The sequence below is a fragment of the Schistocerca cancellata genome, chromosome 2 (genome assembly GCF_023864275.1).
Source record: "Schistocerca cancellata isolate TAMUIC-IGC-003103 chromosome 2, iqSchCanc2.1, whole genome shotgun sequence".
NCBI classification, from domain to species: Eukaryota; Metazoa; Arthropoda; class Insecta; order Orthoptera; family Acrididae; genus Schistocerca; species Schistocerca cancellata.
The window spans coordinates 401,135,487-401,158,565 of record NC_064627.1 but is presented as its reverse complement, the minus strand read 5'-3'; the positions used below and the strand labels follow the sequence as shown (position 1 = coordinate 401,158,565).

General features: G+C 44.1%; 1 protein-coding gene and 1 non-coding gene across 2 annotated transcripts in view; both read right to left on the bottom strand.

The window, feature by feature from the left end:
• LOC126161837 (protein takeout) overlaps positions 1 to 23,079 on the bottom strand; it is a 69,869-nt gene that overhangs the window by 20,583 nt on the left and 26,207 nt on the right. The window contains exon 2 of the mRNA XM_049917942.1: positions 8,706 to 8,798. Within this exon, the coding sequence (XP_049773899.1) occupies positions 8,706 to 8,798 (93 nt within the window). The remainder of the gene's footprint in view (positions 1 to 8,705; positions 8,799 to 23,079) is intronic.
• On the bottom strand, positions 1,815 to 1,889 carry Trnas-cga (transfer RNA serine (anticodon CGA)). Its single transcript has one exon. It is a non-coding gene; the product is annotated as a tRNA-Ser (tRNA).

Sequence of the window (23,079 nt, the reverse complement as noted above, 5' to 3'; positions counted from 1 at the left end):
TTGAGTCCTTTGTGACTACTTTACTAAGTGTATAAATATAAGTATGACATCAGAATGTTCGATAATCAGTATCGAGTCAGGATCCCACTAGCTTTGAAATAGTTGATTCTGTGTGAAATACGAGGTCTATTTTTCTCCATGTCCGATCAGTTGCGGAATGGAAAGCACAGAGAAAATAAAAAAAATATTTTATTTGAAACATTTAGCTACGCTTTCCAGCTGCTTCTCTACGTAGTCGCCACCCCGACTTAGATGTTTGTCGTAGCGTTGTACCAACTTTACGATGTCCTTGTCATAGAAGGCAAGCGCCTGTGCTTTCTTGCCTATACTGGTCTGCAGCTTGATGAATGTGCCAAAATGCTGTCCCCATAGCCAAAGGGTCATGTGAACAAAGAGGTGAAAATAAGAGGGAGCCAAGTCCGGGCATTATGGTGGGTGGTCTAACATTGTCTATCGGAAACTCTGCAGGAGCGTCTTTGTTGCAGCTGAGGTGTGCGGCCGAACAATATCATGTAGAAGAACAATGCCTGAAGACAACATTCCTCTTTGTTTGTTGTGTACTGCCCTTCGTAGAAGATTTTCTCATATCACCTGATCCATTCGCTGAACAAGATCATCCGTATGCTGAACCTTTGTACGTTCTGCTTCAATTTTCCCGCACCATTGCCGCACTTTGATGTCACGCATGACGGTCAGGTTCTGTGGGCGCATGAAATCAGACGGAACGCCTCAGCATGGACACAGCGGTTGACAGCAAAAACTTCACACTTGGCGCGAAACTCTATCATTCTAGGCATCTTTACGTGTTCACTGATCGCTCTCAACTGAAACGAGCGATGTGATACGATCGCCGGGCATGCTAGAGAAACAGTGCAACATATCTGTGCGAAGCTTCATCGGATTTTCAATGTGGCTTTAATTTCGGACATAGCAAATAAAATAGCACTTGTGGTTCATTCCGCAATGGAACTACATTATGGCAGGGACGGAACATGCCAGCTCACTTCAGCAATAGGGTAATGGGAAATCAGTGTAATGACAGTACAAGAATTCACTTTTTAAAAAGAATGAAAGGAACCTTAATTTGACCACGATGCTCTTGGAAACATTACTTACAACTGAATATGTTTCTTGTAATTGAATTTTGCTTCACGTTACTAACATGAAAGAGCGCTCTAAGGACTTGTAAATTCACAAATCTGCCGCAGATTGTTCTTGTACATTACAGTCATCCATAGTGTTTGGGAAAGCAACAACAACACCCAATATTTACAGCATATTTTTGAGAGAAATCAGTGTGCAGTACTACGTTTTTCACATGCTCAGCCACTCTGATAAATTAGCTGAATATTATTCCTTAGAAAAGTCTGACAAGAAATTATTGTTTGGATCTTCGATGCCACCAAGAAAAATCCACATATATTAGACATTATGTCTAATTCAATGTTGCGTTGTCTGTGCTGCCATCTATAGGTAAACTCTCTCTTGAAACTTCCTGGCAGATTAAAACTGTGTGCCCGACCGAGACTCGAACTCGGGACCTTTGCCTTTCGCGGGCAAGTGCTCTACCAACTGAGCTACCGAAGCACGACTCACGGCCGGTACTCACAGCTTTACTTCTACCAGTACCTCGTCTCCTACCTTCCAAACTTTACAGAAGCTCTCCTGCGAACCTTGCAGAACTAGCACTCCTGAAAGAAAGGATATTGCGGAGACATGGCTTAGCCACAGCCTGGGGGATGTTTCCAGAATGAGATTTTCACTCTGCAGCGGAGTGTGCGCTGATATGAAACTTCCTGGCAGATTAAAACTGTGTGCCCGACCGAGAATCGAACTCGGGACCTTTGCCTTTCGCGGGCAAGTGCTCTACCAACTGAGCTACCGAAGCACGACTCACGGCCGGTACTCACAGCTTTACTTCTGCCAGTACCTCGTCTCCTACCTTCCAAACTTTACAGAAGCTCTCCTGCGAACCTTGCAGAACTAGCACTCCTGAAAGAAAGGATATTGCGGAGACATGGTTTAGCCACAGCCTGGGGGATGTTTCCAGAATGAGATTTTCACTCTGCAGCGGAGTGTGCGCTGATATGAAACTTCCTGGCAGATTAAAACTGTGTGCCCGACCGAGACTCGAACTCGGGACCTTTGCCTTTCGCGGGCAAGCCATATGCAATTGTACTGGTGGCGGTAGTATCGCGTATACAAAGCATGAATGGGCAGTGCATTGGCGGAGCTGTCAGTTGCTTCCAGGTGACTGATGAATTGATGTCGCACGACGGGAATTAACAGATTTCGGAAGCGGAATGGTAGTTGGAGCTAAATACAGGGCATTGTATTTCAAAAATCTTTAGGGAATTCGACATTCCGAGATCCACAACGTCAAGAGTGTGCCGAGAATACCAAATCAGAGACAACATGTCTCACCGCGGACAACGCAGTGGCCGACGGTCTTCACTAAACGACCGAAAGCAACGGCTTGAGCGTAGAGCTGTAAGTGCTAGCAGACAAGCAACACTGCGTGAAATAACAGCAGAAATCAATGTAGGATGTACGGTGAACGTACACGTAGGATTATGCGGTGAAGTTTGGCGTGAATGGGCTATGACAGCTGATGAACGACGCCATCACATGTAGCACCTGGGCTCGTGACCATATCGGTTAGGCCCTAGGCAGCTGGGAAACCGTGACCTGGTTAGATGCGTCCCGATTTCAATGGAAGAGAGCTGATGGTAGGGTTCGAGGGTGGTGCAGATTTCACCTGGCCATGGACCCAACTTGGCAACAATGCACTGTGCAACCTGGTAGCGGATCCATAATGGTCTGGACTGTGTTTACATGGAATGGACTGGGTCCAACTGAACCGATCATTGACTAGAAATCGTTATGTTCGGCTACCTGAAGACCATTTGCAGCCTTTCATGGGTTTCATGTTCCCAAGTAAGGATGAAATTTTTATGGATGACTATGCGCCATGTCACCAGTTTGACAATTCGAGCTAATGATTTGGCCACCCATATCGCCCAACATGAACCCAATAGAACATTTGTAGGGGATAATCGAGAGGTCAGTTCGTACACGAAAACCTGGCAAAGAAGCTCCGACACGATATTATACGGTATCTCATTACTTTTGTCACCTAAGTGCAGTCATACATAAAAGTTTATATATATATAACCATGAAAATTCCTTGGAGGTGTCTGCTGCCAGGACAAACGACGACCTTAGAGGAGGGGTCGTGAGGTAACATAGCGATTCGTATGCACGCTGCCGTCGGCAGTTGCGGCATCCGACGAGGTCGGCCCACACACGACTCGACCGTATCGTGTCTGGCGTACAGAGCTGCCCGGCTGTGCTGAGGATGGCCTCCAAACACTGGGCACTGTTTCGGAACGTCCAGACTTCACCGAAAACGTTTGCAGATCAAAGTGTGTTTCGGAGCACCTGCCGAGTGAGATAGTGCAGTTGCTGAGGCTCCTGCCAGAATTCGGAAGAATGATGGTGTACTTGTACATTGCCGTCTGAACATCGTCATTTAGATTTCCCGTAGTTTTCTTAGATGAAGGTAATTGCAGTAACAGTTTCTTTGGAAACAAAACGGCAGATTTTACACTACATTCTTGTAGTGTAAACGTGTGCTTCGTCCCGTCGGGACGTTAAAACTAATGTCTCTTGGTAATGCATGTACACACATTCACATCTACAGGGTGTTATTCGGAATAAGAACCTATGTCCATAAACGTACCGTTTCCGGTCTATGACGGTTTCAGTTCAGATGTGTAATGCGTCCACATCTACTGAGGGAAAGTGATAAGTCTCAGAGGTGCCTGTCCTGATATGCAATAGGATCTGCTGCACTGGAAACTGAAGAAACGCCAGGTGGGATGGGGAGTATGTACTAAAATATGTTTCGTTCAAAAACATGGTTCAAATGGCTCTGAGCACTATGGGACTTAACATCTAAGGTCATCAGTCCCCTAGAACTTAGAACTACTTAAACCTAACTAACCTAAGGACATCACACAACACCCAGTCATCACGAGGCAGAGAAAATCCCTGACCCCGCCGGGAATCGAACCCGGGAACCCGGGAGCGGGAAGCGAGAACGCTACCGCACGACCACGAGCTGCGGACTATATGTTTCGTAACAACGCTGGTTGTCGCTGCTTCGAGCCGCTGTTGTAATTCATCAGTACGATTCTGTAGATACAGTACGCTGGGTTCTTTATTGTTTCGCAATAATGTAAACACGTAATGTTTAAGTGTAAATTGAGCCGTCCGCTGTGACCGAGCAGTTCTAGGCGCTTCAGTCCGGAAGCGCACTGCTGCTACTGTCGCAGGTTCGAATCCTGCCTCGGGCATGTATGTGTGTGATGTCCTTAGGTTAGTTAGGTTTAAGTAGTTCGAAATCTAGGGGACTGATGACCTCAGATGTTAAGTGTCATAGTGCTTAGAGCCATTTGAACCACTTTTTTGTCAATTGAAAGAAATGTGGTTAAGTGATAAATGGATGTTTCTTTATGTTTCCTTTCGAATTGTTACCTAATAATTGTGTTGCGTCACGCCTAATTCAGTTCCTCAAGCAGAAGTCGATGAGTTAAACATCTTAATTGAAACCGTCGTAGAGGGAAAGCGGTACGTTTCCTGACATGAGTACCTGCTCCAAATATTATTTACTCACTCCAGTCTACAAGTCCTAGAAGTATGTAACGGGAATTTCCGAACACATTGCATATTTTTCGAATCATTGTGAGAGGCCTTAAAGAGACTATTTATTTTATTGTACCATACGTTACGGTTTTTCTTCCATTCCATTCATGGTCGGAGTTTGTGAAGGAGTGCTTTAGCGGTGGAGATCTGGGAGAACCGAGGCAACCCCGTTGGAAGCGTACCGTATCTGCCTGGCATCAAGTTCTTTGGGAAACTCACTGTCGTGCTAGAGGAGGAGGAGATTAGTGTTTAACGTCCCGTCGACAACGAGGTCATTAGAGACGGAGCGCAAGCTCGGGTGAGGGAAGGATGGGGAAGGAAATCGGCCGTGCCCTTTCAAAGGAACCGTCCCGGCATTTGCCTGAAGCGATTTAGGGAAATAAGGGAAAACCTAAATCAGGATGGCCGGAGACGGGATTGAACCGTCGTCCGCCCGAATGCGAGTCCAGTGTGCTAATCACTGCGCCACCTCGCTCGATCCACTGTCGTGCTGACAATACGACTTTCTAAAATTAAGCGCGCATGCGTTTACAAGTCGATTGTGAGTCGAGTGAGCTAGTTGGCTGCGCCGTGATTGGAGGTAGGCATCAACTCGACTGGAACTGAATTATATTCACTACTTGTGAATATTAAAGGTGAGATGAATGTCTATGATAAGTAAGAAGTGGAAATGAGATGAGAGAATGAATATCAATTACTGAACTCATAAGTAAGGATGTGTGTAGGAAGTTACTAAAGAAGTTATGCTCAAGTTTAACTAGTTACAATAGTTAACGTTAATAGACGCGTGCACCATTACAAACAGTAATAGTCCTGTACGATGTTTCATGTAAACAGTAATACGTTTCAAGGGGAAAATTCCAAAATGGCCCTAACCATAGGCGCACTATTACAAAAGTACTGACATGTGTGAGTGTGGCCTGAAGCTAGTTTAAATTGAAATATTTGTCTTATATCAGTAACTATAATTACAAGCACTCCGCAGTTATGAACATAAACCAGACACAATGTAAAATGTCCTGCCACATTAATGTGACCACCTGTCAAAAGTTTAACCATCTCTTTCAGCGCAGGCGTGCAGGAACAGAATCAGTGAGGTCCTGGAAGGTGCAGAAAGGGATGTGGAGTCACGCCGACTCCAGTGCCGTCGCCAACTGCGTTACGTTTCTCGTTTGAGGATTTTCGGCGCGAATAGCCTGATGGAGGTGGTGAACCGAGTCTCGATAGAGTTTCAATCCATGGAGTATGGTGGCCATCGGAGTGTGAGAAATTCATCCTGGTAAACTTTGAAGGAATAAATAACTGCACGTACCTGTGGAGATAGTGGCCAAGAAAAGATCCACACTTGTTTCGATCCATTGTGCCTTACAGAAGGATGAGAGCACTCAGGTAATGCCACTAAAACATTCCCGAGACCATTGTGTCCCTCCTCCGGTTTTTGTGTTTGCTTTCAGACGTTACACGCCTTACACGTCAATGGCGATCTGTCTGGTGGGATATAAAACGTGATTAATCGACAAAGGCCATTTGTCGACACTCACAAGGGGAAGGCCTCAGACATGGCCAACCGATTCGGCTCAAATTTGGCAGGTCGCTTGTGTACAACCTAAAACAAAGAACTCTAAGTTATTTTGTGTCAACACCCCCGCAATTTTGAGAAAATCACCCCTAAAGGTTATGACGAGCAATCGACTCAAAATTGGCGGGATCGATAGATAATTGTAAATAGAGCATTTTTCATCATCAGGTATGGGGGCCGCAAACGCAAAATTTTCCAGAAATCGAGGAAAGAAACTTTTACAACTGCCGCTTCTGTACCCACACAAGTAAACGCCTTTCGCCGACAGCGCCGATAACTAGCCGGCACGGTAGCTCAGCGTGTTCGGTCAGAGGGTTAGCAGCCCTCTGTAATAAAAAAAAAACTGAGCTAATCGAGCAACAATGAACTTAAACGGATGTCTTACGACGCCCGCCCCGACCAGATGCAACGAACAAAACCGAACAAAATGAGATTTTTTTAAAAAAAAAGCGCAATAGCCAAGTTAATTGGCTGGGAATCGGAAAACCCGGGTTCGAATCTCGAGGAAACGCAGCGGATGTTATTCTTTTTGTTTGTATTTTTCCATATCTCAGTTGATAGGAATAGGAGGGTTAATAAGGTAAGTAAATCAATAAGGAATGATAATAATACTTACTTTATTAACCCTCCTATTCCTATTAATTGAGATATGGAAAAATACAAACGAAAAGAACAACATCCGCTAGGTTTCTTCGAGATTCGAACCCGGGTTCTGCAAGTCCCAGCCAGTTACCTTGGCCGTTGCGCTATCGGTGCTGTCGGCGGAAAGCGTTTACTTATGTGGGTACAGAAGTGGGAGTTGTAAAAGTTTCTTACCTCCATTTCTGGAAAAGTATCAATTTTCGGACCCTATCCCTGATGATGAAAAATGCTCTATTTACAATTATCTATCGATTCCGCCAATTTTGAGTCGATTGCTCGTCATAACCTTTACGGGTGATTTTCTCAAAATTTCTGGGGTGTTGACCCAAAATATCTTAGATTCCTTCGTTTTAGGTTGTACACAAGCGACCTGCCAAATTTGAGCTGAATCGGTTGGCCGTGTCTGAGGCCTTCCCCTTGTCAGTGGACGTCCAGTTGCGGTACTGGCGTGCAGATTCCAGCATTCGTCGCCGATAAACAGCAGTCAACACGGGAGCACGAATCAGGCGCTTGCTGCAGAGGCCCATACGCAAAAACGTCGCCGAACGGTTGTTGAAGAGTCACTGTTGGTAGCTCCTTGGTTCGTGTGGGCGGTAAGCTGCTCAACAGTTGCGCGTCTATTTGCCCGTGCACATATCCGCAGATGTCATTCACCCCGCCATCTATGGCCCGTGGTGCACACAGTTGCCTCATCTGTTTGAGTAGTGCTATTTTGCCACGCGCAGTGTACTTTAACCACGGCGGTACACGAACAGTTTACAAACGTAGTCGTTTCGGAAATGCCCCCACCCTTTGCCCGAAAGCCAATGATCATGCCCTTTCAGACGTCAGGTAAATCGCTCCACGTCCACAGGACGACAATGAGTGCACTGACGTCGAAAATAGGCGGTGGCCACTTTAATGTGACTGGACCCTGTATTATCTGTTAAAACGAACCATTCATCAAATTGTGTCAAAGTAAGGACACGGGGTTGACACTAGGTTAAAAATATATTCGCGTCGCTTCATCAAAGGGCAGGATTGCAGTGTTTGAGAAATGACCAGCATTGTCGTACATATTAGGGGATGGATCACGACAGAATCCATGAACGCTGACAGTGAAACCCCGATTCACATTCACGAAAAGCCAAAGAATTTTACTTGATACATTTAGTAAAGGCAGATACTGGGCCTGTAGCTATACCGAAGATGCAAGGCGAACGCCGTTAGCTGGCAAACTGGGGGCCACCGAATACACACTGCAGACATCAATTGTACTGATGGTATATTAGGCATCTGCCAGCACACTGAATGAAAACCAAAGTACATCGTCACAGACTTTATATTGTGTGTAACTGAATTCCCTTTACAGACTTTGAGGACAGATTCCTTACACCAAAACAAGAAAAAAAGTGTAGTAAACAGGGGCTCCAAAATGCTTACCTTGAGGGCTATAGGTATTTTGTTTATCTTCTATACTGCGAAACAAACACAGCTCGTTGTTTTCCAAATTTTGGGAACGGGTAGTACGGACAAAATCAAGAAAATAATATGCAGTGCCGAACATGAGCAATTGTTCATAGCATTTAAACTATGCATTTTAAATTCGGAACAATTGTTCTCCACGATTACGACTATGTGTCGCGTAAATTCCAGTTCATTTTATTGTGAACCAAAACAGCATTAAATTTAATGCTTTCAGTCACTGGCCGATCTTCGTAGATGTTTGAAGTGTGCATTTGTAAGAAGCGCTGTTTCCTTAAAATACATCAATGTCACATATACATCATGGTCTCACCTCTTACTAAATAGGGTCGAATTTGTTCCACAGACTTCTTGACGCAGTTATTAATATTAGGATCATTCCTCTTGCAGACGTGAATGTACGAAGCTGTAACAGAAAGCAAAACCGAACTAATTAGTGATTACTTACATACAACTTATTATCCTTATATTAAATTAGACTATTCGCTGTGCTGGACTATTGACACAAATGTACAGAGCAGTTAAGCTTTCGACCTACATTAGAGAAGAAAACGGAATTTAATGAAGGTAGAAATGAGGACACAATCTATTGACAACATTAGATGGCAACAAAAATACAGAAAATCACACACGCGTACCGTACCCCATATACTTTAATACACATTTGCAGAAGGTCATCTAGATGGCAGATGGCGAGTCCTTTATTCAGGTTTAGTGTACATTTGAACTTCATACATTTTATTTTCTTCTGATTACATCTGTACTAAGGAGAATTTGTACTAAGTAGAACAGAAAACAGAGAGTACAAGAACAGCTACACAAAAATTTGATGTGCTGTGATAAATCTGTCTATGTGCACAGCGTTTCCGAATAGCATGGATAATCTCAAGCAATAGTGGACTCACAATTAATTCTGTTGAGGGACTATTTACGTGCTATGATATTTATATTTACAACATGCTACGAATATGCAGGATGTAACAGGTATAAGTGCAGATATTTTAATAAGTGGAACCTTAGTACGTACACACGTCAGTGTGTTGGTGTTTTTTCTCGAACAGTCTTTGCACAAACACGTCACAAACTTTACGACCTGATGCTTTCTGTATGGCCGAAACTGCAGCACTAATTGGAATATGAGTGTCAGTGTGGACTAACCATTTTGCGTCCACGGATCCACACATCATCTGATCTGCTGCCCAGGGGAAAATAATCAATAACCACTAATGGCTAGCTCTTGCCACAGATACTTGGAGGTAACAACCAACTTAAAAATAGCAGCTATAATTATTAGTCTGCAAATGATGGAAATGCTGGCATAATGTTGTTCAGTACACCGTTGTTACTCACCAATAGAAATATCTGCACTTATACCCATTACACCTTTATTATTTGTGTGTCTAATAGATTCACATTCGCAATTACTGAATAGATGAAAGGAGAACTTCCACAACTGAATACAATGCTAGTTAAGTTTGTGCAATGCATCTGTTTACGTTGTGGTGGAGGAAGCGCGCTTTTAAAGGAATTTCCTGTTGCATAATGGGACGTCACAGTCATTTAATAGGAGCAAAGAAATTGTAAGACATTTTAGCAATGTATTCAATCATAGTACAAGATCAGACTTCCGACTGGTTCTATTTCTAAGGATCCCATTGAATCAGCTTTTGTTAAAGGCTTGGTCTGTCCATCAAAAGTTATTCTGGTATGGTTTAGTATCCATAAAAATGTTCAAATTATCTCTCTACAACTATTTTCCATTGCCTTCATACCTCTAACTGCTATTTATCACAGGCTGTGGCTAGCAGCACTGACATGTGAGTGACATGTAGTGGGTTTTCATGTTCTACTAGGGCTACAGTGTTACACAGTGGCGCAGTACTGCTTTTCAAAGTAGGAAACTTCTTACATTATTTTGACGACACTGCTGTGAAAATCACTGCAATTTTGTAACAGGTAGTTAGTCATTTAGTTACTATTTAGTTCCATAAAGCGTTTGCACGATTCTTACATCGAAATGAGGAAGAACAAGTCGGTTTTGAGGATATATACAAATGTTACACGTTAACATTAATGATGTTATATTCAGTCATTAATAAAATTATTTCTAATCTTTAATGACATTATTTTTAGTACTATTCAAATTATCAAACTTAAAAAAGAGTCTTTTCCCACTGTCGATTTTTAAATGGAAATTTATCTGTGGAATACATGGAATAGAACCATGTGTCCAGAAGAAACAATAGGTTACCAGTTTTTAAATAGAAATTCGTCTACGGAATACATGGAATAGAACGAGTTGTCTGGAAGAAATGATTCTAGGCTAGATTAAACTTGCTTTGCTACATGTCAAACATTTTATGGTACTGGGAAAATTACACAAGGCTACTTTACTGCATACTGAACTAGTTTCTAAGCATCAGACAGATGTAATAATGGATAACAAAAGTAATTTTATCCTCTAGCGTTGTAGCTATGAAGACACTATGCATTGTAATGGTGCAATTAAAATGCTCAATTCCTTGAAGAGGCACCCTAGGTGAACACCATTTATATTCTTACTGCTCACTTCTGTTCAAACAAAACTTTCTTCCAAATAAGAGAATAGCTCCAGGTGTAAATGAAAGATCTTAATGAAACATGATGAGTACATTGAGGAGTCAAAATAATGCAATATGTTTTCTTCTGTTACTGACCAATTTTAATTTTTTAGGTAAAACGTACCTCGAAAGATAATTTGGCATATTAGGTTTAGAGGAAGTGTCTTTGAATCTTTGGTATGTACCAAATGTGTTTTATATAAGAGTTTGAATGTATTTAACATTACTGCCAACTGTATAATCAACTTTTGAAATAATTTACAACTTTCGAAAACATCCCAGTACCATTAATTAATTCTAAAAAATGAAAACTTTTGTTACAACATGAATTAAAGAAACTTCAACAGCACATGGAGTTGTGTAATAAAACTTGTTTCTCAAATACCATTTTTGAAAAATAAGCAATACATAACATAATCAAAATATCCACGGGTATGCTGCCGGTCTATAGTGTCCAACGGGCACAATATTTCGGCGATCAAACATGTCGCCATCATCAGGTGAACTGACGGACTGAGCTCCTGTGAACGTGCCGGCACGGAGATCCGTACGCTATGGCTGCTCAGAGGGAACTGGGTTTGGTCGCGGCGGCGGCCGATTTAAATACCCTCCGCCCGCGGCGCGCTCCCTCCGCCGTCCGCGCCCAGCGCCACGGTCGCGCGGTGGAACAGATTGCGACGGCGTCTGAGATGACGTCGGTGTGATGGCTCTCTCCGCCGTGGTCGTCACAACTATACGTCTGCTCGATTTACTCTTGATTAACCCGATCGCTGGTTCCCAAGCCTTGCTAAGATTATAGCCACAGTCCCGGTTTATGAGGTCGTCATTGGTGCGAATTTCGATGGCCTCTCTAACAACGCTGTCCCAGTATCTCGACGTCTGTACCAGAATCCTCGTGCGGTCATACTCCATGGCGTGATTTTCCGACAAACAATGTTCAGCGACCGCCGACTTGCTCGGATACATCAGTCGAGTGTGCCTCTCGTGTTCACGGCATCGATCCTCGACGGTACGCATCGTCTGACCAATATACGACTTGCCACATTGACACGGAATCTGGTACACGCCGGCCTTCCTCAAACCGAGGTCATCTTTGGCGCTCCCCACCAGTGCACGAGTTTTATTTGGAGGACAAAACACAGTTCCGACCCGGTGTTTCTTCAGAATGCGGGCGATTTTCCCCGAGAGTGCGCCTGTGTACGGAATAAATGCAATGCCTACCTCCTCCCTCGTGACTTCATCCATCTCAACAGGTTGTGCTGCAGTGGGTGGGCGGAGAGCACGTTGAATCTGCCACTCTGAGTACCCATTTTTTCGAAATACAGTTCTCAGATGTTCCAATTCCTGGGGTAGACTCTCTGCGTCAGAGATAGTGCACGCCCTATGTACTAGAGTTTTAAGTACCCCATTCCTCTGTGAAGGGTGGTGGCAGCTGTCTGCATGCAAATACAGATCAGTGTGCGTAGCCTTCCGATACACCCCATGACCTAGGGTGCCGTCAGCCCTTCTCTTGACCAAGACGTCAAGAAAAGGTAATTTACCCTCCGTTTCAGTCTCCATAGTGAATTTGATGTTGGGGTGTATGGAGTTTAGATGTGCAAGGAAGTCAAGGAGTTTATCCATACCATGTGGCCAGATGACGAACGTGTCGTCCACGTAACGGAAAAAGCAAGTAGGTTTCCATACGGATGACGACAGGGCTTCCTCCTCGAAATTCTCCATGTACAAATTCGCTACCACCGGTGAGAGTGGGCTACCCATGGCGACTCCCTCCGTTTGTTCGTAGTATTCTCCATTAAAAAGAAAATACGTGGAAGTCAAGACATGCCTAAAAAGTTCAGTGGTCTTCTCATCAAACTTCTGACTAATCAATTCTAGTGACTCTCGCAGGGGTACCCTCGTAAACAAGGAAACGACATCAAAACTCACCATGATATCTGACTCATCCAACCTGAAGCTATCAAGGCGTTTAACAAAATCCACGGAATTACGGATGTGATGAGGGCATTTACCCACATAAGGACTTAATATTCCCGTCAGATATTTGGCCAACAAATATGTAGGTGCCCTGATGTTGCTGACAATGGGGCGTAATGGTACCCCTTCTTTGTGAACCTTCGGGAGTCCATATAGTCTAGGCGGTACCGGACCTTGGGGTAACAATTTCTTAGCGTCACCCTCCGGTAAATCTGCGTCTTTGAGAAGCGCCCTCGTCTTGTTCTCCACCTTCTTTGTAGGGTCAACGCTGATCTTCCGGTAGGAATCGTCATTTAGCAGGCTCTGCATCTTATCAGTGTAGTCCTTATGGGAGACAACAACTGTAGCATTGCCTTTGTCAGCTGGTAAGACAACAATTTCAGAGCGCTCCCTCAGATCACGAATGGCCGCCCTCTCTTTACTGCTGATATTTGACTTCATCGGCTTGGATTTCGTCAACGCACGACAAGTTTCACGACGTATTTCCTCGGCTGATTCTGGCGGAAGTCGAGCTGCAACCTGTTCAACAGCACTAACAATTTCTGCGACCGGAGTGAACTTGGGGGTGGGAGCGAAGTTGAGACCTCTCTGCAAAACCGAAACCGCATCATCACTCAACACCATGCCACTCAAATTGATGACAGTCTTGCACGGAACTTGCAGGGGTGGTTTGTCAATCTCAGGGAGCGCTCTGAAATTGTTGTCTTACCAGCTGACAAAGGCAATGCTACAGTTGTTGTCTCCCATAAGGACTACACTGATAAGATGCAGAGCCTGCTAAATGACGATTCCTACCGGAAGATCAGCGTTGACCCTACAAAGAAGGTGGAGAACAAGACGAGGGCGCTTCTCAAAGACGCAGATTTACCGGAGGGTGACGCTAAGAAATTGTTACCCCAAGGTCCGGTACCGCCTAGACTATATGGACTCCCGAAGGTTCACAAAGAAGGGGTACCATTACGCCCCATTGTCAGCAACATCAGGGCACCTACATATTTGTTGGCCAAATACCTGACGGGAATATTAAGTCCTTATGTGGGTAAATGCCCTCATCACATCCGTAATTCCGTGGATTTTGTTAAACGCCTTGATAGCTTCAGGTTGGATAAGTCAGATATCATGGTGAGTTTTGATGTCGTTTCCTTGTTTACGAGGGTACCCCTGCGAGAGTCACTAGAATTGATTAGTCAGAAGTTTGATGAGAAGACCACTGAACTTTTTAGGCATGTCTTGACTTCCACGTATTTTCTTTTTAATGGAGAATACTACGAACAAACGGAGGGAGTCGCCATGGGTAGCCCACTCTCACCGGTGGTAGCGAATTTGTACATGGAGAATTTCGAGGAGGAAGCCCTGTCGTCATCCGTATGGAAACCTACTTGCTTTTTCCGTTACGTGGACGACACGTTCGTCATCTGGCCACATGGTATGGATAAACTCCTTGACTTCCTTACACATCTAAACTCCATGCACCCCAACATCAAATTCACTATGGAGACTGAAACGGAGGGTAAATTACCTTTCCTTGACGTCTTGGTCAAGAGAAGGGCTGACGGCACCCTAGGTCATGGGGTGTATCGGAAGGCTACGCACACTGATCTGTATTTGCATGCAGACAGCTGCCACCACCCTTCACAGAGGAATGGGGTACTTAAAACTCTAGTACATAGGGCGCGCACTATCTCTGACGCAGAGAGTCTACCCCAGGAATTGGAACATCTGAGAACTGTATTTCGAAAAAATGGGTACTCAGAGTGGCAGATTCAACGTGCTCTCCGCCCACCCACTGCAGCACAACCTGTTGAGATGGATGAAGTCACGAGGGAGGAGGTAGGCATTGCATTTATTCCGTACACAGGCGCACTCTCGGGGAAAATCGCCCGCATTCTGAAGAAACACCGGGTCGGAACTGTGTTTTGTCCTCCAAATAAAACTCGTGCACTGGTGGGGAGCGCCAAAGATGACCTCGGTTTGAGGAAGGCCGGCGTGTACCAGATTCCGTGTCAATGTGGCAAGTCGTATATTGGTCAGACGATGCGTACCGTCGAGGATCGATGCCGTGAACACGAGAGGCACACTCGACTGATGTATCCGAGCAAGTCGGCGGTCGCTGAACATTGTTTGTCGGAAAATCACGCCATGGAGTATGACCGCACGAGGATTCTGGTACAGACGTCGAGATACTGGGACAGCGTTGTTAGAGAGGCCATCGAAATTCGCACCAATGACGACCTCATAAACCGGGACTGTGGCTATAATCTTAGCAAGGCTTGGGAACCAGCGATCGGGTTAATCAAGAGTAAATCGAGCAGACGTATAGTTGTGACGACCACGGCGGAGAGAGCCATCACACCGACGTCATCTCAGACGCCGTCGCAATCTGTTCCACCGCGCGACCGTGGCGCTGGGCGCGGACGGCGGAGGGAGCGCGCCGCGGGCGGAGGGTATTTAAATCGGCCGCCGCCGCGACCAAACCCAGTTCCCTCTGAGCAGCCATAGCGTACGGATCTCCGTGCCGGCACGTTCACAGGAGCTCAGTCCGTCAGTTCACCTGATGATGGCGACATGTTTGATCGCCGAAATATTGTGCCCGTTGGACACTATAGACCGGCAGCATACCCGTGGATATTTTGATTATCAAATACGCCGGGAGAAACTCAAGAATCACAATACATAACATGATTATGGCAAACTTTAAACATACCTATCTAAAATAAATCAATATTCATTACTATTATAATTATTTGAAATACTTATATTTGTTTTAGCTTTTAAATTATTATTTTACATTGAACATTCATGTTTTTTGTTTTTTAGGTTACCATTCCTCATATGTTTATTTTGTTAAATGAAAATAATGAGTAATGAATGATTATGGTACAAAATCATTACAATAATGATTATCTGTAAAGAAATGTTTAAAAGTTAATTGTTTCTTCTACACCATGCACATAAAAATAAACGAAAGTTGTTCATATAATATACGCAATGGACTACACAATGTAAATCAAAATCCAGCAGTATTCTCAAATTGTGGTGGGCAATGCTCTAAATATTCTGGATCATACCAGGCATGTTTCAGTACACTGGAAAAGCCAGACAACGAGAATTTTTTATGTACTAATGACAGCAGCTTGATTGTATTGTTTCTGAAGTGGAGACTGACATCATAATCATTCAGCAGTGCTCTCTGTGAAAATCTTCTCACAAAGTTTTTTCAACAATGAATATGATAATCAATACGGTTTTTGTCACTGATAAAATTTGAGAATTCTGCTGTATTTTGTTTTATGTTGTGTTGCCTGTTGACATATTATGTGAAGAAATTTTATTCATTTTATGTGCATGGTGTTAAAAAGCATTAACTTTTAATCATTTCTTTCCAGAAAATCGTTTAAATAATGAGTCACTTGTAATATTAAACTATCAAAATTTATCTGTCTGAACGGTAAACTAAAAAAAATTAATCCAAAATGTGAAATAACGATTTAAAACATAAAACAAAAATTAGTTAAAAATATAGAATAATAATGAATGCTGAGATATTTTAATTGGGTATGTTGAAAATATTCTGATAACACATTGTGTACATCTTTATTACACATAGATGGATATGATCTGAAAGCTTCTTTAAATTAATCTGTAACTACAGGTTCCTTTTTTCAGAACTGATTAATGCTAGTGGGGTATTTCTGAAAATTTGAAAGTTTTACGAAGTTGATTATAGAGTTGCCAATAATGTCAATTACATTTTAAGATTTTTTTATGTATCATGGTTTCAAAGGTACTCCCTGTTACGCTAATGAGCCAAATTACGTTGTGGCGTGTGTTTTATCCCTTAAAAGTGAATGTGGACAAAAACGAAAACATCAGCACTGTATTATTTTGTTCCCTCTAAATACCTACCAAGTTTCATCAAGATCGTTGACAAAACGTCAATAAGGAAGCTGTGAACACCGAGAAATCACCATAAAGGCTCTGAGGGACCCGGTTTCATCACGATCATGGATCCGGCGTGCAAGTGGCGCTTCATTGATCGCTGGGACCGTTTACAGAAAGCGCGCTGACCTCAAGGCACCCCTTGTGGTGGCTACCATTGACCTCCGTACAGCAAGACGGTTTGCAGCGATGTCGGGCATATTCGCCCTGGAATCTCACTGACTGGAATAGAACTGTCGGCAGTGACGAGTCCCTCTTCGAACTGAGTGACGATAACCAGTGAAGACGTGACTGGAGACGGTCCAGTTAATCTTACGGCACGACAGACAGGAGTGATGGTCTGGTAAGCCATTTATTTTCATAGCAGGACCCCTTTGAATGTTATTCATGGCACTCTTAGAGCACAGAAGTAATGTCGACGATATTCTACACCCAGTTTTGTTACTATTCATGGCAAGCCATCTTCGGCTTACATTTCAGCATGATAGTGAGCGCCTACACACGGTGAGAGTTTCCACCGCTTGTCTTCGTGCTTACCAAACCATACCTTGACCAGAAAGGTCGCCGATCTCATCCCGAATGAAAAGAATGGGTTCTCCAACCGACTCAGGATTTTGAGGACCGGACGTGGCAATTGGGCAGAATTTGGCACGATGTCTCTCATGAGGACATCCAATAACTCTGTAAATGAATGCCAAGTCGAATAACTGCTTGCCTATAGACCAGAGGTTGAGCAATACTGACTTGCTTAATTTGTAAAGCTCTTTCTCTTTGGCAGTCTTCCTGAAAGTGCAATCATTTGATTGTCTGTACATGCACGTGTCATCTACCAATTTCCATTCCATACGGATAAATCATTCGTGGTGCTTATTTGAGTGTGCTTTACTATTCGGCTTGGCTCGAATTCTTGGGCTAATGCACTGAAAAGGGGAGTAGATAAAGCTGACCGTGATCAAGTGTCCTCGGAATTCCATCGCAGGCCTATCAGCGGCACCCTGGGACACGCAGAGCCCCGAAGGTGAGCAGCCTCCGCCGTAAGCCTACCTGTTGGCTGATTGGCTGGTAAGGAATGCTGCTGCGGCGCATGCGCGCTGTGTGCCCGGCCCGGCCTGCCTCACCAGGCACGGCTTGGCCCAGTGATTCAGCGCCCTTGACCGCCGCGCAACCGATGCCCTCCTATTCCAAGGCTGCTTCCCGTTGTCCGTCATGCAATAGCTCTCCACTAAGTCAAACTACGACTCCATATTACTACGAAATACGTACTGCATATCGAAATGAGTTTCTGTTGCAGTCATCGTGAGGCGTTTACTTATCGATTTACTTCTCTTCCGACTTGTAGATTTTCCGTGCTTTAGGCGTATTGTATCATGTTAACAACTCATCTGATGTAAAGAGGCACCGAAAGAAGTTGAGTCTTCTACATATAGGACTACTGCAACTGCTACACGTCAAAAATCGTAGATTTCGGTAATGAAGGGTGCGGAAGGGTGAAGTTCTTTTGTACGAAGACAAACAAGTAGTTTCGGGGTAGTACATCAAAGGTAGTATCAACTAAAATGTGTATTGGTCCATAGCTGTATAGAAAAGTGCCAGATTTGCAACACTGTCCAAAAATGTGGATGGAAATTGGCAGCCTTTGCACCACAATTATACACTGGTCAGCCAGAACATTATGACCAGGTACTTAACAGCCGGTACGTCCACCTCCGACACAGATAACAGCAGAGACGCGTCGTGGCATGGAAGCATTGAGGCCTTGGTAGGTCGCTGGAGGGAGTCGCTGGAGGGAGTTGGCACCACACCTGCTCACACAAGTCACCTAATTTCCGTAAATTGTGCGAAGGAGGGCGATGAACTCTGACGCCACGTTCCATCATTTCCTAGATCTGGTTAATTGGGGGAGTCAGCAAACCAACTGGAACTCGCCACTTTCTTCCTCGAACCACGCCATCACCCTCCTCACCTTGTGACATGGCACATTATCTTGCTGAAAAATGTCGCCACAGTCGAGAGACATGATCGTCATTAAGGACTGGACGTGTTCTGCAACCAGTGTACCATAGTACTTGGCCGTCATTGTGACTCGCTCGAGCTCCATCAGACCCATGGATGCCCACGCAAATGTTCCCCATAGCATAATGGAGCAGCCGCCAGCTTGTCTCCGTCCGGCAGTACAGGCGTCAAGGAGGTTTTCCCCTGGAAGACGACGGCTTCGCTCCCTCCCATCGGCATGATGAAGTAGGTACCTGGACTCATCAGTGTGCCAGTGTCCATTTCAGCCGTAGTTGCCGATGTCGTGGTGTTAACATTGACACATACATGGGTCGTCGGCTGCGGAGGCCCGTCGTTGGGAGTGTGTCGGTGCACTGTGTGTTCAGACATACTTGTGCTCTGCCCGGCAATAAAATCTGATGTTAGTTCCACCGCAGCTCGCTATCTGTCCTGTTATACCAATCTGCACAGCCTATGACGCCCGCCATCTGTGACGAGGGGTGGCCGCCCAATTCCACGATGTCTGGCCGTCGTTTCACCTTAGTTTCGCCACGTGTTGAAGACACTAACCGTAGCACTCCTCGAACATCCGACAAGTCGTGCAGTTTCTGAAATGCTCGTGCCGAACCTTCGGGCCATCACAATGTGTCCTCGACCACATAGATCGGGCGCCTTCCACATTTCTACACATGGACCGACTCATTCGTACTACATGCACCGTGCGTATGTCTGACTGGCAGTCATTCCTCGCCAGGTGACGCGGCCGTCACCTGGACGGATTTACATCGACAGTAGCTCAGTGGTAATAATGTTCTGGCTGATCAGTCTATAAGTGTATTTCGTCTGTCAAAAGGTTATGGCCAGCGGCCTGCCACTAATTCCTGTCTTGTGCCAACCTACGTATTTATCTCAGCACCCTACGTCCTCAATTACTTGTTGGATGTATTCCAATCGCTGTCTTCTCCTACAGTCTTTGCCCTTTATGGGTCCGTCTAGTGCGACGGAGATTATTTGCTGATGTCTTGGCACATGCCCTATCATTCTGTCCTTTATTCTTGTCATTGTTTTCCGAATGTATCTCTCTTCGACGATTCTGCGCAGGAAATTCTCATTCCTTACCTTATCAGTCCATATAATTTTCAAAATTCTTATGTAGCAACACATCTCGAATTCTTCTATTCTCTTAAGTACCGTTTTAGCCACTGTCCATTATTCACTATTATACAGTGCTCAACTCCAGACGCACGAGTACATAATCAGAAATTTCTTCCTCACATTAAGGCCTATTTTTTATCCTAGTATACTCCTCTTGGCCAAGAACGCCCATTTTGCCTGTGCTTGTCTGCTTTTTATGGCCTTCTTGCTTCGTCCGTCATGGCTTATTTTGCTTCCAACGTAGTAGAATTCGTCTGCTTTGTAATATCCAATATTAATATTAAGTTTATAGCTATTCTCATTTGTGCTGCTGCTCTACTGTCTTTTTTCGTTTATTCTCACTTCGTATTCTGTACTTTGGTGAAGATAGCAATATGTCAGCTAATCTTATCAAGGATATCTTTTTACTCTGATCATTATTCAAATGAAGTGTTCTATGGGCTGCAAAAAGTGTTTTCGTTATTCATCACTTTGTAAAGGAAACAACAATAACTGACCAGAAGTATGCAGGTCTCCTGAAACAACAATATATATATGGAAAATAAATCAGAATTTCTTGACGACAATACGTCACACACAAAGTGCTTTGACCATTAGAAAATTGAAGGATTTGAAGTACTAACTGTTCTGACACCCACACTATTGGTCAGATTTAGCATGTGTGACTTTCACCTGTTCAGATATCTAAAGCAAAATGTGGCCTGAATATGTTGTGTATATAACGAACAGGCTGTCTTTGCTACAGAGGGGGGTCTTATAAGGCTGGACTTTTATAATGTAATTAAATGGTCTGCGCGAAAAGTAAGCAAATTGTATTTTGCTAACAGAGGACAACTGGCCACTTACTTTTCGATTTACTTTAGATTAGAGAAGTCGTCCAATTTTGGAAAGAACATATACTTCTTGCACCGATCTGGCGCTACGGACCCAACGCGATTTCCCGCTTGAGGTCAGCAATGCAACTTGAGCCAACTTCCCTTAACGCAGAAGAACAGTCTAGAAAAGCGTTTACTTGATGAAATTGAATTTCTTTATTTTATTGCTTACGTTCTATATGTCAATGAAGGAAAACGCAACATTTTCCTTCTTTGTTTGGATTACTTGTTCATTGGGTAAAAGAAGCAAGATTTCCCGTTGTGCTGAAGAAATGAGTGACGTGATGGAGCCATGAAAAACCTACAAGATGTAAATGGCGAAAGGTAGTTGAAGAGATATGGTGTAACTAGGACAGGAGGGAGAGAGGTGAGGGTAGACAGACAGTGTGGTTAATATGGAGAGTGTACATTTCGGAATAGATATCACTGTTAGTAAAAGTAATGAAGAGGAATGCGCGAAGCATCGATAAACGCAGAAGATGTAAAAAGAGAGAAATAAAGTATAGTGGAATATAAGAATTGCTTAGGTTGTGCTCAGTCATAGAGGCCGTTACGTTTAGGATATCAGCAATAAAAATTTTAAAAAGTTAAAAAAATCATGTAAGATGCTCTAAGGAGAACGAGCGGGGGAACGAGCGCCTCTGAGAATTCCGTAACTCAGTACGAAAGCCCTGCCGGGAAGCGTACAAGGGAAAGGAAGAAATGCAAAAAGCATGATTTCTAAAAATGAAGAGGTACGGTGCACCGTTCAACACTAGAATGGGTCAGGCTGGACTACACGATTTTTAAGTTGGCTTAGAAAATAAGTGTTGACAAAATTAGTCTTATGTGTACCTTTCGTAGGAGATGTTGGAGTTATTTTGCTTTCTGATGAATCATGAATCAGTTAAAAGTGAACATTGTGGGTTGTTTTTGGTCAAATATCCGAAAACAAGACTCCCTAGAAATTATACAACGGCGAAGCTGTCATTTGTACTGAGGTGATTCATGTGAAAAGGTTTGCTTGCATTGTTTAATTCATAAATTTCGGGCGTATTATAGTATTTGAGAGTTGTAGCATCGCGTTTTAGTACCTGAATAGTGTAAATTCGCGTAGTCGTCTGTCAACTGTTTTTGTTTTGAACGGCCAGTGTCGGTTGGTCAGTCAGTGTGCTCCCTGCCGCCGTTGGATAAGCAGCTGCAGCAGCAAGTCGTATACTCCTAGCTCACTCATTTGTTACATAGTTTAATTCTTAATTTCTTTGCGTGTTTTTGGTACTTGCATTGTTTAATTCATAAATTTCGGGCGTATTATAGTATTTGAGAGTTGTAGCATCGCGTTTTAGTACCTGAATAGTGTAAATTCGCGTAGTCGTCTGTCAACTGTTTTTGTTTTGAACGGCCAGTGTCGGTTGGTCACAGTCAGTGTGCTCCCTGCCGCCGTTGGATAAGCAGCTGCAGCAGCAAGTCGTATACTCCTAGCTCACTCATTTGTTACATAGTTTAATTCTTAATTTCTTTGCGTGTTTTTGGTACTTGCATTGTTTAATTCATAAATTTCGGGCGTATTATAGTATTTGAGAGTTGTAGCATCACGTTTTAGTACTCGAATAGTGTTAAATCGCGTAGTCTCCTTCCGCCGCCGAGCAGTGTGTCAGCAGTGCACAAGTGGCAGCATTACTGCATTTACTAGGCAATCTTGTATTTTAATAACCGCTTCAATTTTGTGTCGTTTTGTTTGCGCTCTCTGTAGATTAGTTCAGACGTTCTTTGCACAGTTTTTAGCATGGATAGGGAGTGCAACTGCTGTGTTCGGATGCAGGCTGAGTTGGCATCCCTTCGCTCCCAGCTTCAGGCAGTGTTGGCTTCGGTCACACAGCTTGAGGCTGTTGCCAATGGGCATCACTGTGGGGGTCCGGATGGGGGTTTGTCGGGGACGGCCAGCTCGTCCCACGCATCCCCCGATCGGACTACGACTGTGGTTGCCCGGGATACTGCCCGCATTGAGGCTGATCCCTCACCTGTGGTAGAGTGGGAGGTCGTCTCAAGGTGTGGCAGGGGGCGAAAGACATTCCGGAGGGCTGAACGGAAGGCCTCTCCAGTTTGTCTGACGAACCGGTTTCAGGCTCTGTCTCAGGCTGATACTGATCTTCAGCCTGACAAGGCTGCT